This window comes from Rhyacophila brunnea, unplaced genomic scaffold, assembly GCF_057557595.1.
Source record: "Rhyacophila brunnea isolate RB1 unplaced genomic scaffold, BYU_Rbru_1.0 scaffold_23, whole genome shotgun sequence".
NCBI lineage: Eukaryota > Metazoa > Arthropoda > Insecta > Trichoptera > Rhyacophilidae > Rhyacophila > Rhyacophila brunnea.
Genome location: NW_028232893.1, coordinates 20326505 through 20344633, shown reverse-complemented (window position 1 = coordinate 20344633; position 18129 = coordinate 20326505). Strand labels below are relative to the sequence as shown.

At 36.7% G+C, this 18129-nt stretch overlaps 2 protein-coding genes across 2 annotated transcripts in view; both read left to right on the top strand.

The window, feature by feature from the left end:
- The window catches only part of LOC147069673 (ras-like protein family member 10B), a 317782-nt gene that overhangs the window by 141772 nt on the left and 157881 nt on the right, over positions 1 to 18129 (top strand). The gene's annotated exons all lie outside the window — the stretch shown is intronic.
- On the top strand, positions 14992 to 16137 carry LOC147069675 (uncharacterized). Its single transcript, XM_085950302.1, has one exon. It carries the CDS (start codon positions 15265 to 15267, stop codon positions 16135 to 16137), a length of 873 nt encoding a protein of 290 aa, XP_085806428.1. The 5' UTR covers positions 14992 to 15264.

Below are 18129 nucleotides of genomic sequence, written 5' to 3'. Positions count from 1 at the left end.
TACTACTTTTTGGTACTTAGAACCTTATTTAATACACGTATTCAGATTTTGTCGAAATCGACCTTTTAATGCTGAATGACTTTTTGTATCTAAATGAACTAGAGCCATCCTTTTCTTTAAATTGATTTGTAATGAATACAGCATTTATATGCTGTAAAAACAATAATTTAAATTTTTCCATGTATTTAAATATAGGATAGTGATATTTGTTTTTCATCTCCTGAACATTTGCCATTTGGTCTATTCGACAAACCAATCCTACAGCGACGATCGGTTAGTAATTAAAGTAATACCTTACTTTGATTTAAGATACAAAAGCCGATCAATTTATTTTAATTCAATTTGGAAAGCGCTTCAGAGAGTATTAAGAACGATTAGTTAAAGTATGGCGCCTTTAGCATAGGTAGTCGTCTACATGCATGGGCACGAAACTCGAGAGATGCAGGTTCGATTTTCAAAAAAAGATTTTTTCTATTGGTTATAATAAATATTTTCTTGTTTTCAAAATTATTATGTATGTTTCATAATATATCTCTTATATTAAACTCATCTTGTGTGTTAACAGGTGTAATAAATTTGTGAAAAAACAACTTTTATAAATAAGGTATTATAATTATATTATTATTATAATTATTCTGTACGCTATATGAAATTCTGCGAAAACCTCTGAACCAATTTCTGTGGTTGATACGAGGGTGGGTCAATAATTCCTTAGAAAAAAGCATTAAAACAGTTTTTATTTTTGTATTTTTTTTTTTTCTCAACATAATCCCCTTGGAGCTCAATACACTTGGTTAGACGTTTCTCAATTTTTTTTAAACCGTCAGAAAAATAAGTTTTCGGAAGGTCCTCAAAATAAGCATTTGTCCGATCGATGACTTCTTCATTTGAAAAAAAACGTTGTCCACTTAGCCATTTTTTTAAGTTAGGGAAAAGGAAAAAGTCACTGGGGGCTAAATCTGGCGAATACGGTGGGTGGTCGACCAATTCGAACTTCAATTCTTCAATTTTAGCCATTGATCGTAAACATGTGTGAACACGGGCATTGTCCTGATGAAAGAGGATTTTTTTCCTGTTTAAATGAGGCCGTTTTTCTTCAATTTTGTTTTTTAGCTGGTCCAATAAAGATGCATAATAATCCCCTGTTATTGTTTTTCCTTTTTCCAAATAGTCAACGAAAATAATTCCACGTGCATCCCAAAATACAGTAGCCATAACCTTACCAGCTGATTTTACGGTTTTCGCCTTCTTTGGACATGGTTCGCCTTTCGCAATCCACTGCTTTGACTGTTCTTTCGTCTCGGGAGTATAGTGGTGTATCCATGTTTCATCTACAGTCACAAAGCGACGAAAAAATTCATCCGGATTGCGTTGCATAAGCGACAACAGGGCTTTAGAGGCCACCACCCTATTGCGTTTATTGTCGACTGTGAGCAAACGCGGCACCCATCTTGCAGAAATTTTTTTCATGCCCAATTTGTCATGTAAAATAGAAATGACGCTATCTTTTGAGATCCCTGTAACCTCAATTATCTCACTCAACTTTAATCTTCGGTCACTTAACACCATATCGTGGATTTTATTGATCATTTCTGGTGTAGTCACCTCTACAGGACGTCCTGAGCGTGGTTCATCCTTTGTTGATGTACGACCACGTTTAAATTCATTTAACCAGTTATAAATAGTTGCAAGTGAAGGAGCAGATGTGCCGTGAACTAAATCCAACTCATTTTTTATTTCCTTTGCTGTTAACCCTTTTATATTAAAATGTTTAATAACAGCTCTAAACTCAATTTTCTCCATTTTTGTAAACAAGCAATTTTTTTTTAAATGTACGAGAAACACACAACAACCCGACCAATCTGATTGAAACTTCGCAGCATACTGAATCGGTAGTGCCGCTGCATGGAAACAAACCGCTTACAGTACTAGTCGCGCCACCTGTCGGCTTTTCTAAGGACTTATTGACCCACCCTCGTAGCTTAAATAAATTAAAGCTCTAGGATCCAAGAAGAGTAAAAAATAAAAAGTAAATTAGGCCAATTTTCATGTTTTTTTTTCTCATAATAATAATATTTGAATCTGATTTTTTTAAACACTGAATAAAGCGTAAAATAAATTAATAATGCGTTGACACGGTTGTAAATAGTGATATGTTTGTTCAAGATATAATAGAAAAAAACTTCTTGTCTACGTGTTAAAACTGTGAACTATCAAGCCCCTCATGTGCAGATAATCGCTTCAATTTTCAAATGAGGAACGACACCAAATTTATCATTTGATTTTACGCTTCCGTGGTATTTATACGGATCTATCAATTTACGTAATTTGATGTTTTTTATAATAAAAATATACCTGAAACGATCAGGAGTGATGTTAGAATTATTAATAGTAAACTGTTCGTTAATTTTGAAGAAGAAAAGAGTCGCGTTTAAAAAGAGACCCGATACATTATTTAACCACGCGTTGCCACCATGACAGGTACGCCATTGAGAAGTTTTTTGTATGCGACTACAGCGACTTCCTGTTAACGAAGAGATCTTGTTGTCAGACAGTAGTTTGGTTGATATCAGGCGCGCACACAAGTGGAAAGGGGTTCGGGTCCGAACGTCCCTCAGAAACGAAAAAAAAAACAAATTGTTTACGTTTCATATTCTACGTCAGGACCCCATGACTGAGGATCAGGACCCCGATGATTTGCCTTCTCCACGGGTTGGCCTCACTCCTCTCGGTATTGTACGTACGAACGTAAGACCTGTGGCCACTGGAAAACTCATGGCATACTGGTGTAGCTATCTGAGCCATCAACTGTTTGCTTAGTCTAAAAGACAATACAGCGCGGATGACACAAACGGACACCAATCCTAATAATTATGACAGTTGAGATAAGTTTATTCGATAACCACTTTTGTGGATACGACAGGTTGCAATAATGCAAGCCAAGTATTTATGGATTGAATTATAGTGTCTGGGCGAAAAGAAGCGACTATAAACTAAAGATAAGTATTAAAGTCAGTGGTACCTGTTAGATTTTATTAACCGTGCCTCCTCTAGCCACTGTAAAAATCAATACACGTATTCAATTGACAAATATCAAGGCTTATATTTCAAAATGGACCTCTCAAACCATTTTACAACGTTTTAATTAGGTCGTATTATTATTTGTCCGGTGGTTGTTTATCCGGTACAAATCTTCCAAACTTTTTTTTAGTAACTTCCCGACTAGCTAGACATTTAAAACTTTTAGAATATACCAGAACACGATGCCAATGCATGTTTTTAATACTTTTAGCCATCTTTAAGTAGAATTGAATTCATTTTCAGTTAATTCTGTTTTGTATGAAAAGTTATTTCGGAAGAAATCCGTAATCCAATCCAATATTATTGGTTGCTAGGGGTCTGGGGTCCTAGCAAATAAACTATTAATATATACATGTGTTACTATGGAAATCAATATGAATGTCTCAAAATGACATTTCAGTATTATTTCTATCAAGCTGATCCTTTAAGCTAGTCAAGTCAAGTTTATATGATTCAACAGAAAATTTAAAAACATTGTAAATATAAAAAAAAAGTTATTTTTATCTTGTAATTATTTCTGTGTAAGCGCCTGGGTGGTATATAATAATATTAAACCTCAAAATATAATAGATAGTTAAGTACATTTTATACCTATTACATATAAAAATCGAAAATGATTAAATATAACTTTATTTATATAAATATACATTTGGAAGATCTCCAAAGCAGAATGCTGGAACTCGCTGAAGTAAGCAACAGAGTAGACTTGAAAGTAAACGTAAAAAAGACGAAAGTCATCTTCAACTGCTTTGCGGGCCAAAAAGAGATTCGTATCAATGGTACTCAGCTAGAACAAGTGAAAAACTACATCTATCTGGGACAACAATTAGTGTCTATAGATGTATGTAGTTATATTTGATGAAATTGTTTGCAGTGTAAAGCTAGGGTGGAGTGCTTTTGGCCGCCTGAATGATATCTTCAAAAATGACCTCCCACTGTGCCTAAAGTGTTCAACCAGTGTGTGATTCCCGTAATCACATATGCGTGTGAAACATGGACCCTGAGTAAACGAGAGCTCCAGAAACTTAGAGTAGCACAGCGTGGAATGGAAAGGCGCATGTTTGGCATAACGCGAAAGGACAAAAAGCGGAATGATTGAATAAGAAAATAGCTCGAAGAAGGGACAATATTTGGACAAATCTAGTCATCCAGTGGCACCCAAGAAATACAAAACGTCCGCAAGGTAAGTGAAATGGTTAAGTTCTGCGAAAGTACGTGGCAACGCAACGCATCGGACAGAGAGAAGTGGAATCAGCTTGGAAGGCCTTCATCCAGAAGTGGATAGATTCAGGCTGATGATGAAGATGATGACATGTGGAAGAATAAATTTGTAAAAGAATCCAAGAATTATTTACGTATTAAAGTATATTATTTGTATATTTTGTTGTCGATATTTTGTTGAAAAGTTTTGAAAGCAAATATTATTACAATGTGATAATACAATACTTACTTTACTTTGAGTTCGGTATTCAGTAGACTCCTATACAAACCTGGTAACCAAGAAGAACTTCTCCCCCATTTGACTCTTCACAAAGCACATCCTGTTTAGTCGAAGTCTATCGAATATTATTTCGATTATTTTGCTTTATTATTGTTGAATAAATCTACAACGGAACAATATTCTGCGATGTTAATATCGTGTAATGGAATTGTTGTATACTGTATCGTAATATAAACAATCCGAATCAATGTTACAGTGTTTTGTTTATTAATTGTATTCAGTGACGTCCCTAGACAAAATGCCGACCCTAGGCAGTGTCAAAATGCCACCCCATTATACAGTATTTTTTTATTATCCCTCTTGACTTTAATATCTAAGTAATACATTATTAACAGAATATTCCTACACCACAAAATTTAATTTAAATGTCATCTCTACTTCAATAGACGATATTGCGAGTCCACGGTTTCAGATACATTTAAAAATACACCTGACAACTTTCAAAAAAAATATTTGGATAAATTAATTAGGTACCTAAGCATTGATACCAAATATCATAATGCCTAAATCCCCATCAAAAATCCTCCAATTGACAGTGTTGGTAATGTAATGATAATATTATTGTATTTGTAAATGAGTCAAGGCTAGACGAGGATGCACAACGAAACAAACAAAAAGAAAGTTACCGTTATCTGTTTCTGGGCGGACGAAGGATTGAGAGTAGGTAGTATGGTCAGTCGTTAACCTACCCCGAGCCTCGAACGTCGCCTCTAAAAATACAACTTGCCACTTTTTCGCGCCAAAGCGTGCGTTTACAAAATAATGTAGCTAATAACTTGTCAAGCGAAATATACTGATGTAATAAATACTTAATGGCCCTGAATCAGAGTTTTTAATAAGTGGAAAAGTGTAAATCAACACCCTACGTAAACCCATACCTATCAGTATGTACGTACATATAATTCTAGTCATCAAGGAGTGATGTCCAAAGACATCGGAAATAAACTAGACATCGTGAACCCGACGAAAGAAATATAGTCTTGTTAAACCTTGTATGTTAATTAATACATTTTGTTTTCACCCAGTGAGCTGATTTTTTGAATGAAAAGATTTTTCCGTTATTAATAAGCTTAGGTACCTATTCCTATGTATATTTAATGATTCTCCTCCATTTGCCGCCCTTCGAGTAACTGCCACCCCCAAGCGACGTTCAATCTGCCACGGGACGTCACTGATTGTATTTCAATGTAACATTATATTCTTTAGTACGCTTTTTATACTAGTATTATGTTATTAGTAGACTGTTTGATACAGTTTTTCCGCTGAATACAAAATTATCGGTGGCCACTTTGGCATTATTCAAATGACGCCATCTTGGTAAAAAGCGGCCAAAAACAGTTTTTAGGTAAATATTATAAAACATTATTAGATAATATAAGACACGAATCAATAATAATGAATGCATTTATTGAACATACATAATATTGAAACGCTTCTGAGAATATGTATTATAATAACTAATAGAAAAAATCTTTTTGAAAAAAGTAAGGCCCGTTTCAGACGGGACACCGGTGTCGCGCTCGTATATAGTAAGGAGGCCTTTGTATTCGAATAAAAGGGTCTTTGTGTTATGTTTATGAACGCCCCGAGGTAATGAGTCAAAGCGTGTATGGTACATTTTTCCGTCGGCCGCTACATTATCAAGCCGCCGATGGCGCCGATACACATGCTTTTATGACCGCAGCCAGTTTTATGTTCTAATTTATTTATATCGTGAAATTATGCGTTGTTTCATTAGCTCTAGGCGTTCATAAACATAATACAAGGTCTACTTATTATATACGAGCGCGACACCGGTGTCCCGTCTGAAACAGGGGTAAGACACCCCGCAGGAATCAAACCTGCATCTCTCTGGTATCGCGCCCACGCACGTTGACCACAATGTTAAAGGAGTCATACTTAATTACTTCAAATATTAACTATGTAATGGCTTTTAATACTTACTGAAGCACTTTCTAAAATGAGCTACATTGGCGATCGGCTATTGTATTTTAAATCAAAGTAGGTCTGGTACTTATTGACAGTTATATCAGATTTCCATCACATATAAATAGCATTTAAATCAAGCGAGTCAATAACTGGGTTTATTTTATAAAACAACTTATTACATATTATATTGTTATGTTTTATATTTATTATTATTGGTATTTTATTATATAGGGATAACCCTAGAATTCTATTCAAACACTATTGTCTAATATCTTTGACTTACTCCCAGTATAATCTGTAATAAAATATATCACATACCTACATATCGGTATAAATTCCTGACATACGTGTCCCTTTACAGTGTACACGTTCCTTCAGTTCCTTGTCACGTGATATATTTTATGGTGTGACCTGTCGCAAATAACAATATACCCTGGCATTAAAATAAAACAGCACACGGCACGCTCGCAAATAATTATTTTGGGATTGAAACACTGAGTTATTATTACGGACAGGAAACAAAAGCACGTATTTATGGCGGGGCCCTATAATATTTATAACCCAATAAATTATTGCGGACACACATTATAATGAAAGAAGAAAGCCTGATATATAACTTGGATTGTTTTATTTTCTTGGTCTTTGTGTTTATTTATTTATGTAAGAAAACAAAACATTGTGGACATAACATAATTCAGGACGTTCACAACATGAGATTTACATAATAACAAATATCACTCTCACAAGAGAGAAGAAGGAAAAAATAAAAACGTAAACAAATTATTTATACCTACAGTGAAGTTTCATAAACAAAACTGTACACTGTAGATCAATGATACTCAACCTTTTTTTCTTCTGGCCAAATACAAATAGGTATTTGTAAAGTAACGCGGGCCGCATCACTTCTGGTGTGATGAAAAAAATCATGAAACCCCTCCCTTTTACAAAACATTTTTGAGATTTTAAAAATTATGCGTGTTTTTTAAATTAATCGTGTGCAATAGCAACACTCTTATACCAGATCTGATGTGGACCATAATGACAATCTCTTCGGGTGTCACTATCTGTGCGTCAAAGTCGAAACGAATCTCAAGATATACGAAATTACTGATAATAAATGTGTTTCGGGCCGCACATAAAAGCTTAAAGGGCCGCAGGATGAGTATCGCTGCTGTAGATCATTGAAAATGTTTATGTCTTTAGGGAGCGGATTGACTAGTCTTGCACCCCTTGCTAATGGTGCCTGATAGACTTGAATCGAGAAAACAGTTTCTGACCCAGAATAGGTCATGGCTGCGTTCACGTAGATCAGGGGTAATCAACCTTTTTATACCTAGCGCCCACTTCGGTATTTCTGTTAGTACCTAGTAAAATTTTCGGTACTGTTCGGTTATCAGGAATACAGCGGAAAACACATTTTGAAAATAGCCTGCTAAGCTGTGAAGAAGAAAAAGAGTCTATGGGACTAATTTCTATTATCCTCCTTGGGCCCCCCCAATATTAAATCCTGGGTGCGTCACTGGTAGTCACTGATTATAATATCTAGTGTTCTATTTATGGTGTCTAATCACCAATAGTAAAATGTCTCATGTTTAATTAAATTCATGTAAAAAATATGCACACAAGGGGGGGGGGATGTTTTGGGTCCGGACCCCCCTTCAGGAACAATAAAATAAAAATTATTTAGGTGAATGAAATATTACACATTCATCGGACACACACGGATTATCTGGCTGTGAAGTAGTTTTCTCAAAGGGTTTCTCTGCTCCTCTCGGCATTATACGGTACGTAATTCACTGGAGGAACCGTGATACTTATGAATAATAATATGTTTGGTTTAATATTTTGACGCGGCAGGCCTAAAAAACAAGACAGCGTGAACGACACAAGTAGACACTGACGATCATAATGCCACGCGCATTCGATAGGTTACATGTAAGTTGTACGTATGTAGTTCATTGTGGTACACTTATTCGTACGCCGCAGTACGTGAAACATGAGTTCGTATAACATTTTATCAAATAACGAGTTCTTCGTTCAACATGTCACCGTGGAATACATTTGTACGTCTTACACAATGCGGCGATAGTTTGCAAATGGTACTGTTCCAATTAGATTAACCCTAACCTAACCTAATGTTACACCCCCGTATGGTCCCCATTTGGGGATGTCTCTGTGTATCTGGAGAGGCCCGAGTCGGTATCAAATCCAACAAATAGTAAAGCGCTGATTACGAAAATAAATAATAAATAATAGAGCCGGCAATGCCGTAGCTTATGACGGTTGAAAAATATTTGCAACGTCGCCTTTTTGACAATGCTTCTGGTTGACAGCGAAACACAAGATGGCGGGCAGAACGCCGCAAACAACCAAATCGCAAATACGTACATTTCGTGCTCCGTAAAATAAATTATTAAAAGTGTAATTATTATATAATATTAACTTAAATATACCTTGCCGTTTCCAAAACAATTCCGGTGTGTTATTTGTTCACCTCCAAGTCCTAAAATCCAGACGAAAAACCAGACAACAAACAACAGTTTGCTATTCACTTTCGAAAATGGAGGGAAATGACACTAACCTAGTAAAGACATCACATGTTGTAGCATACGTACAAATATACTCCACGGTGAAATGTTCAACGAAGAAATCGTCATTTGACTAAATGTTACACGAACTCATGTTGCACGTACTGCGGCGCACGAATAAGTGTCCTGCGGTGAACTGTTTACGTACAAATTTCCGGATACGCATTCTATAATCATATGTGGATGTAACAACTCGTAATTGTGCACATGCAGGCTACATGTTCATCGCTAGAATAAAAGTGTGACAGGCGTACAATTCAATACAATATATTTTATATCTCACTATAAACGAAACATTTTACGAAGAAATATAAAATGAATGTCACGAAACGATGACACATAATATAATTACCAGAACCTAATGCCATAACTCTCAATTCGACAATGTTCCCTTTTTATTTTATGGCCGGCCACAAAATATTATTTTATTATATCATACAAGGAGAGTAAACTTTTTATGATGCCTGTTTATTGTTTTGATTAAAAGTTTTCACTCCACGTGTAGGATGTTCCACCGCGGGCACATTCTCGTTCCACACCTAGAATGTTATTTCGGCTTTTATTTGTTTTTCATCGTGTGCTAAATTTTATTGTTCTCTCTCATTATTAAATTGTAATATATTATGTTATCTTACCGACAAAATAAAACAAATTATTGCGCAGTACAAACTAAGTAACTTATATTATTATTATTATATTTTGTTTTTATTTTAATTTGAACATCAACATTTTAAGTATGTAACAGATAATAGATATTATTATCACTCGGGTCAATTCTATATTTTAAAGACGGTTATATAAATTGAAAGCTAACCATGCCTTTACGATGTTAATAAATTCCGTCCGTTCTAGTGATGTCGCATTGGATTACCAAAAATGCATCAAAATTAAATATGTATCAAAACTTAGTCAAAATCATACGAGTCATAATACTATCTTGATTTCACGTCTTATTTTTACAACGTTTTTCTTAGATCGTATTCTTATTTGTCCGGTAGTTCTGTGTCCAGTACAAATCTAGCAATCGATTTTTAACTAACTTCCCGACTAGCTAGACATTTGAAACTTTTAGAATATACCAGAACACGATGCCAATGCATGTTTTTAATACTTTTAGCCATATTTAAGTAGAATTGAATTCATTTTCAGTTAATTCTGTTTTGTATGAAAAGTTATTTCGACACTATTATTGGTTGCTAGGGGTCTGGGGTCCTAGCAACTAAATTATTAATATATAAGTACGTGCGTTACTATAAAAATCAATATGATATGTCAAAATGACATTTCAGTATTATTTCTATCAAGTACAAATTTTTTTGATCATTTAAGCTAGTCAAGTCAAGTTTATATTACGATTTAACAGAAAATTTAAAAACGTTGTATATAAAAAGTTCTTTTTATCTTGTAATTTATATCTCTTTCTCACCAATTGAGTATGTTGCTGTTTGCCGCATATACTTTTAGATCTATCTCTTTTGTTCGTAATGGTATACGACGGTCTGTATGCAATATGCATTTATAAATTTATGACAGCTAAATGAAATTTGATGAATATCTATCAATTATAATTATGTGTTTACTGAATAATACTATCGACTTAAAAAAAATAATAACATTTTAATAAGAGGTAATATTGATGATTCTAGGAATAATTCCAAAACATGAAGATGACGAAGTGCACAATTAACTGAAGTATTGGCAGTTTAAAGAGCTGGGAAACGTAACAGTATCGGGAGTGTTAACACTTAACAGTCGTCAGATATATTGTGTCGCGATGTCCAAGCCTTGAATCAGTAGACTACAATCATACATGATGTAGCATCTGATCGTCCTCTATCAAATGTCCAAGTGCCCAGAGCCATGTCTCGATTATAGATCAAACGACTAATTTTTGAAGTGATTCTTGTTATCTTAATTCTAATCTGGGCTCCAGTATAAGTAAATGGTATAGTATCCGCGGTATTTTACATATTCCACCTTCTTCAGAGGGTATCTAATGATGTCCAAAAAAGTGTTACATTAAAATCGCTTTAAGTTTTGAAGAACTACACAAAGCGAAAAAAAAATATAAATTAAAACCTCAAGTCGGATCTCCACCGCGAACGAAGAGACATGAGTTAATCGAGATGTGCTCAGCGAAGCAAGCTAAGTGCCAACCCAGTAATAAGCTCTAATCTACACCAGAAAACGGCTCGACAAACCACCACAACGTATTTCCGTATCCCGATAGTCTTTTAAATCCGTTTTCTATAAATATTGAAATTGGCAAACTGTCTCAATTAATTGTCTTCTTGTATCGAAAGAACACTTCATTTAGACGTGGTAACACGAGGTGGAGGTAAGGTTAGCTTTGCTCGAAACTCACAACCGGCAGTGCTCAGGCAAGGCTCACATCGCTTATCTCTTTTTGTTCGTGGCGGAGACGAAACTATGAAAAGATTCTTTACTATGTTTTTGGTGTAAATCCGACTTCAAGGTCAGTGAGATAGGTAGGGGAAAAAAGACCTCGATTACTATATTTCCACGGCCATTTTATGAATGTAATTTTGTGAGAACTCAACAGATCCGAAATTTTACATTATATTTTGTAAAACTAGTTATTTATTCAATAAACAAAGTATTATTAAAATAAAAACATTTCTTTCAATAATTTTGCTAAAAATCTAGTTATATTATATACACTCTTCGGCTCTTTTTTGCTCGTGAACTACTGAAACTTTTTATAATAAAGGTTATTATATATAGTATCCTCCATGTAACTTTGCAATTGTACACAGTGACAAGATTTGTGTGTAATACGCACTGCGTATTAGTGTATTAGTAAATGTCAGGCGCCTGATTTGCTGATTTCAGCAAATAATTCATAATAATTTAAAAAAATCTATTCCAAATAATAGTAAGGTTATATAGAGGCTGGTATACCTATATAATTATAAAGCATACCTAAGGTAAGTTATTCTGAAAAAAAATGGCAAAAATATTAGATTCAAAATGATCTTGGTTCATTTTATAAGTCATTGCCTTAAATAAATATGTTTCACGTTAAAAATAAACGAAATTTAAAGTACAGAGAACGGAAAAATGTCTGTAATATATTTTTTACTCGAGCGAATTTAGATGGAGAAATTATCGACAATAAATTCATTCTTACATTGGAATTTCGAGAATTACGATAGGCAGGCAAAAACTTTCCACCGATAATGTGATTTGTATGCCCAGGTTTCGTAGTACCTAATTCTGGAGTTTTTCATTATTTATATACGAAGCGAAATTAAATAAAATACATTGGAAAAACTTCTAATAATTCGCAGTGTTGTTTTATGGAAAATTTACCAGCTATAATTCATTTTCATTTTTGTTAGTTAAAAATACCATTTAAAATTAATTTATTTTGCAGCGTTATTTTTTTAAGCTGGTTTATATTCTGTTTCACAATATATTGTTTATACTAACGAATAATTAGATTTAAAAAGTTCTGTTTATTTAGGGCATTTATACCGTAAAGTACTGAATGTCCAGTTTTGTTAAATCGAAGGTCCATTATGCTAGTCAGGCTGTGACATGAATCTGTAATTTCTCATAATTGGATTGCAATCTGGTAAACTGTTTGTAGAAAATAATGATTGATTCATATTGAAATAGAAATTTTACATTTATTGCAAACAGATTACCGCATTGTATTCGAAGATCATCAATAATTAGCACTACCATCGTAATTTAAAATTCGGTGCAACAGCCTGCACATAACCGACCTTGGTTAAATCGAAATAACGTATAATAAGGGAATAAATAAGCGATACATTTTAGATTAAATATTCATTATAGACTGATATATAGATGGTGTAATAATATGAATGGTGATGTTCGCATCATAGGGTCGATAGTTATGATGTTTTTGTCATCTGTTGATAAGGAGACTCTCCCCTAATCCTTGTCCATGTGAAAATATCGCAAGTAAGATACATTTCTATCCAGTATCAAAACTATATATTGCGCATGCAGCCAATATAGCAGGGACTGTTGTACCAGAAGTCATACTGTTAAGCAGTGGCAAAGGGTGACTTTTGGAAAGAGGTAGGCTGTGGAATAACCACGCTTGCCAGATATATTTACGGGAAATAAGAAGATAACCTAATATTACTACTGATGGTACACTAAATCGATGAAATTTCAAAAGCTCAATTAGTTTGATATAATTAGTTTGAATTATGTATTTTCCTTAACATTTATAAACGTAACATACCTACGCTCAAAACATATTACCTATCATCTTTGAAAATATCCGTTGTTGTGTATAATATGTTCCATAACAATTTATAATTTAACCCATAAAACTAGACATTTTAAAATACTTCTATATTTAAAACAAAGACTTTGGTTTAAATAACTGATAAATAAAAATTGCGAGATAAATTATTTTATATTTTTAATAATCAATATTTATATGTGATTGAATCCCATAGAAATTATGTTTTAAATTATCTTCTTAATAATTATTTCGAATAAATGTGCCCTAGCGATGTATGCGCAAACTAAACAACTTATGATTTCGGAATAAAAAGCCAGACAGTGATTGGCGCCATTAGACTGAAGTCATACAAAACAGATCTGGAAAAGGGGTCAAATTAATTCATAATATAGTTGAATCCAGGCGGCGCTAGTATGGGTATATGGTTATAAACCTTATTAAATAAAATAAAACTTCTAAATTCTGACGATAGATGACTCTCAATTGGATGGACTTTTCTATGTATTTATTTATTTTTAAAATTCAATTAGTTACTTGAAGATCTATTTTTTTTAGAAAATAGGCTTTAAATAATTGCTTACTGTAGAGCCTTCGCCACTGCTGTTAAGTTATATATGTTAAATACCTGATTATATACTTGTTAATTAATTAATGAATTCAATAAAGTATTTTAATTAGATAAAATCGTTGATTATTAATTTTAACATACTGGTTAAACCGCGCAATAACTTAAAAGTAATGACATAGTTCTAAAAGGTTTTTAGGTGAATTAATTGAGTATCTATAGGGTATAACTGGAACCCCGATCTACTGTTCTCGCATAAATCGTTTTCCCGCACGGATCGTTCATTTTTGAAAGTCCCCCGCCAAACACCCATAAGAACAATGTTCTCGTTCCGAATAACCGCTCCCCGATTTCTCGTTTTCCTCGAATATCATCTAAATATTATGGTCCCGTCACAAATATTATCCCGATTGACCGTTTTTGTTGAATAATACCACGTTTTTCTTAGCTCGTATTCTTGTTTGTCCGGTGTTTGTTTCTCCGGTACAAAGCTTGCAATCGATTTTTAACTAACTTCCCGACTTGATAGACATGAGGGTGGAAGTAGTCCGCAGACAGTGCAATGTGTAGATAGCAGTTAAAACCTAAAAATTACAACATTTTAATAATTCAATATTTTTAATAATCAGCAAAACACTGCCGTGAGAACGGACATATGATCACCTCCCGCCGGCTGAAGAAATGCTTAAGTGCCGGGTGTCAGTTGTCCATCACAGGAATGAACGAGTAAACAGTGCATTCCTGTCATTGTGTCGTGTGAAATCCATTGTTGGACTGATAACGTTTGTACCTTAATCAAATTTCGCAGACAAAATCCCAGGAATCTATCCGCAATGTGGGAACAAAACAATAAATTTACCCACGCTGTGGATAGCATTTCCTTTGTCTACTTTCAATATAAAAACAGACGTGGCAATCCAACAAGAAATCAGTACCTTAAATTCGCTCGTCTTAATAACACGCCGCTCGCTTCAACGTTAAAATAACTTTTATCACAAACACTATCGTCGTAATCTAATTTATAAATTTTGTATTATTCAAGCTGTAAATTGAATCTGTAATTTGTGTTAAGGGATAATAAATTTGGGGAATTACTTTTATACGCATCAAAACCTTCTGATTTTATTCATCACCTACCCCTCATCACACCATCCCTTGCAACAGTGGTGACCCGTAAAGTAAAATTCAATTCATTCATTTTCATTTTACAGACTTCGTTTAATTTTTTTATTAACTACTATTTTACTGTGTTTGTGAGAGAATTATTTTTTCGTTGGAGCTCGTTTTCCCGCGCAGTTTTCAACATCCGTTTTCCCGCGTTAATTTTCTTAAATTCACTTGCCTTGTCAAGATGCCCAATGGACAGTTCTCCAGCGGGTATGGCAGCAATGCCGGAGGAGAAACGACAACACCAGCACCAGCCCAGCAGACCACACCTCAGATCAGCCGCGTGGCAGTGAGGATCCCACCATTCTGTCCAGAAGACCCGGAAATGTGGTTCTGCATGGTGGAGCGAAGCTTCGAAGCAGCTGGCGTCACGACTGACGCGACCAAATTTGGATACATCCTGGGAGCTTTGGAATCTCGTTACGCTTCAGAGGTTCGAGACATCATCCTTAACCCACCTCGTGAAGGAGCCTACGAGCACCTCAGGACGGAGCTGACGAGAAGGCTGAGCTCTACCCAGGAGCAGAAGACCAGACGACTACTGGAGCACGAGGAAGTTGGTGATCGCAAACCATCACAGTTCTTGCGCCACCTACGTTCTCTCGCAGGAGCAGCCGTTACTGATGACATCCTACGCACGCTTTGGATGGGTCGCTTACCACATACCATGCAATTGGTACTGGCGACACAGAAGGACGCGGATCTCAACAAGGTTGCAGACCTAGCTGACGCCATGGCAGATTCCACATCAAAGGCATCCATTGCTGAAACCACGATGGAAGACCTGTGCGGCATCAGCAAGCTGGTGATCACCTTGCGGGAGGAAATCTCAACTCTTCGCGAGGAGCTCTCCAAAGAGCTCGCAAGAGGAAACCGACCATCAAGGCCACGTCACCAGTCACGATCAGCCAGCCAAAGGAGGAACCATTCCCGACCGCGAGACCGAAGCCACAGCAAACCTGGCATGTGTTGGTATCATCGTAGATTCGGCCAAGATGCGGAGAAGTGCGTCACACCATGCACCTTCAACAAGGGAAACGCCACGGGCAGTCGCTAAGCGCGGCCAGCGATTACAGCCCTACCTCCAGCCGCCTCTTCGTCACCGACCACGCCACGAAAATACAATTCCTTATCGACACCGGAGCGGACCTTTGCGTTTTCCCACGCACGAAAGTACAGGGGCGCCGACCAAAATCACAGTACGAACTTTCAGCAGCAAACGGATCTGTCATTGCTACGTATGGCAGTATCTCACTGACGCTGAATTTGGGGTTACGAAGAGAATTCACCTGGAAATTCGTGATTGCAGATGTCACCAAGCCCATTATTGGTGTTGACTTCCTAATCCATTTCGGATTATTAGTCGATGTCAAGAATCGCAGACTGTTGGATCAGACGACTCAACTTACAACCTCTGGACGCCACAGCAGCACTGAGATAGCAACTGTCAAAACTGTCGCAGGTAAATCCCTTTATCATGGATTACTGCAGCAGTTTCCGGATCTCACGCGCCCAGATGGAGCTGGTAGAGAAGTCATCCACAACACGAGACATCACATACGAACCACCGAAGGACCTTCTGTAGCTCAACGTCCTAGACGCCTAGCTCCCGACAAACTTCACATCGCCAAAAAGGAATTCGAAACCATGACCAGACTTGGAATAGCACGACCATCTGAAAGTTCTTGGGCGTCACCCCTTCACCTGGTGCCCAAATCTGAAGATCAATGGAGGCCATGTGGTGATTACCGCGGATTAAACGCTCGAACCGTACCTGACAGGTACCCCGTGCGTCATATCCAAGACTTCACACAAACATTGCGTGATAGGAAAGTTTTCTCCACGATCGACCTGGTGAGAGCATACAACCAAATCCCAGTGGCTGAAGAGGACATTCCGAAGACTGCCATCACAACACCCTTTGGATTATTCGAGTTTCCATTTATGTCTTTCGGCTTGAGGAATGCGGCCCAGACTTTTCAGCGCTTCATTGACGAGGTTCTGCAGGGTCTGGACTTCTGCTACGCCTACATAGACGACATCCTGGTAGCCTCCACAACAGAACAAGAGCATCTTCAACACCTGGAAATTTTGTTCAAACGCCTACAGGAGTACGGCCTGGTTGTCAACTCCACGAAGTGCCACTTCGGAGTAGAGGAAGTTAAATTCCTTGGCTACCTGGTTTCCAGCACCGGAACTCGACCACTTCCAGATCGTGTCAGCGCTATTCGCGAATACACCCGCCCAGACACTCAAAAAGGACTACGACGGTTCTTGGGAATTTTGAATTTCTATAGGAGATTCGTCCCCAAGGCCGCAGAAACGCAAGCTCCACTGAACTCACTCCTGCAAGGAAAAACTTCCAAGAAAGAACCTATCATCTGGACACCAGAAGCAATCAAGGCCTTCGAGGAATGCAAGAAGAGTTTGGCGGAAGCAACGCTATTGAAACATCCGAAAAGTGAGGGGACTCACTTAGCGATAATTAGTGACGCATCCGATACTTCCGTTGGCGCAGCACTTCAACAACGAGTTGACGATCAATGGGAACCGCTGGCATTCTTTTCAAAGAAGCTAAGTCCAGCGGAGAGAAAATATGGCGCTTACGACCGCGAGCTTTTAGCTATCTATCTAGCTGTCAAACATTTTCGACACATGATAGAAGCTCACACGTTCACCATATTTACCGACCACAAGCCCATTACGTTCGCATTCCAACAAAAATCGGACAAGTGCTCACCAAGACAATTCAGACACCTCGATTTCATCGGACAATTCACGACCGACATACGTCACGTCGCTGGAAAAGACAACATCGTCGCTGATGCCTTGTCTAGGATAGAAGTCGTTGAAGACACACTGAATTATGCCAACCTCGCAGCCGACCAGGAAACTGACAACGAAATGAGTACATTTTTACGTGACGGATCGGTACTTCAGTTGAAACAAGTACTTATTCCCGACACAGACATAAAAGTATTCTGTGACTTGTCAACACCTATCGCAAGACCTTTCATAACCAAACCGCACCGACAAGCAGCTTTTAATC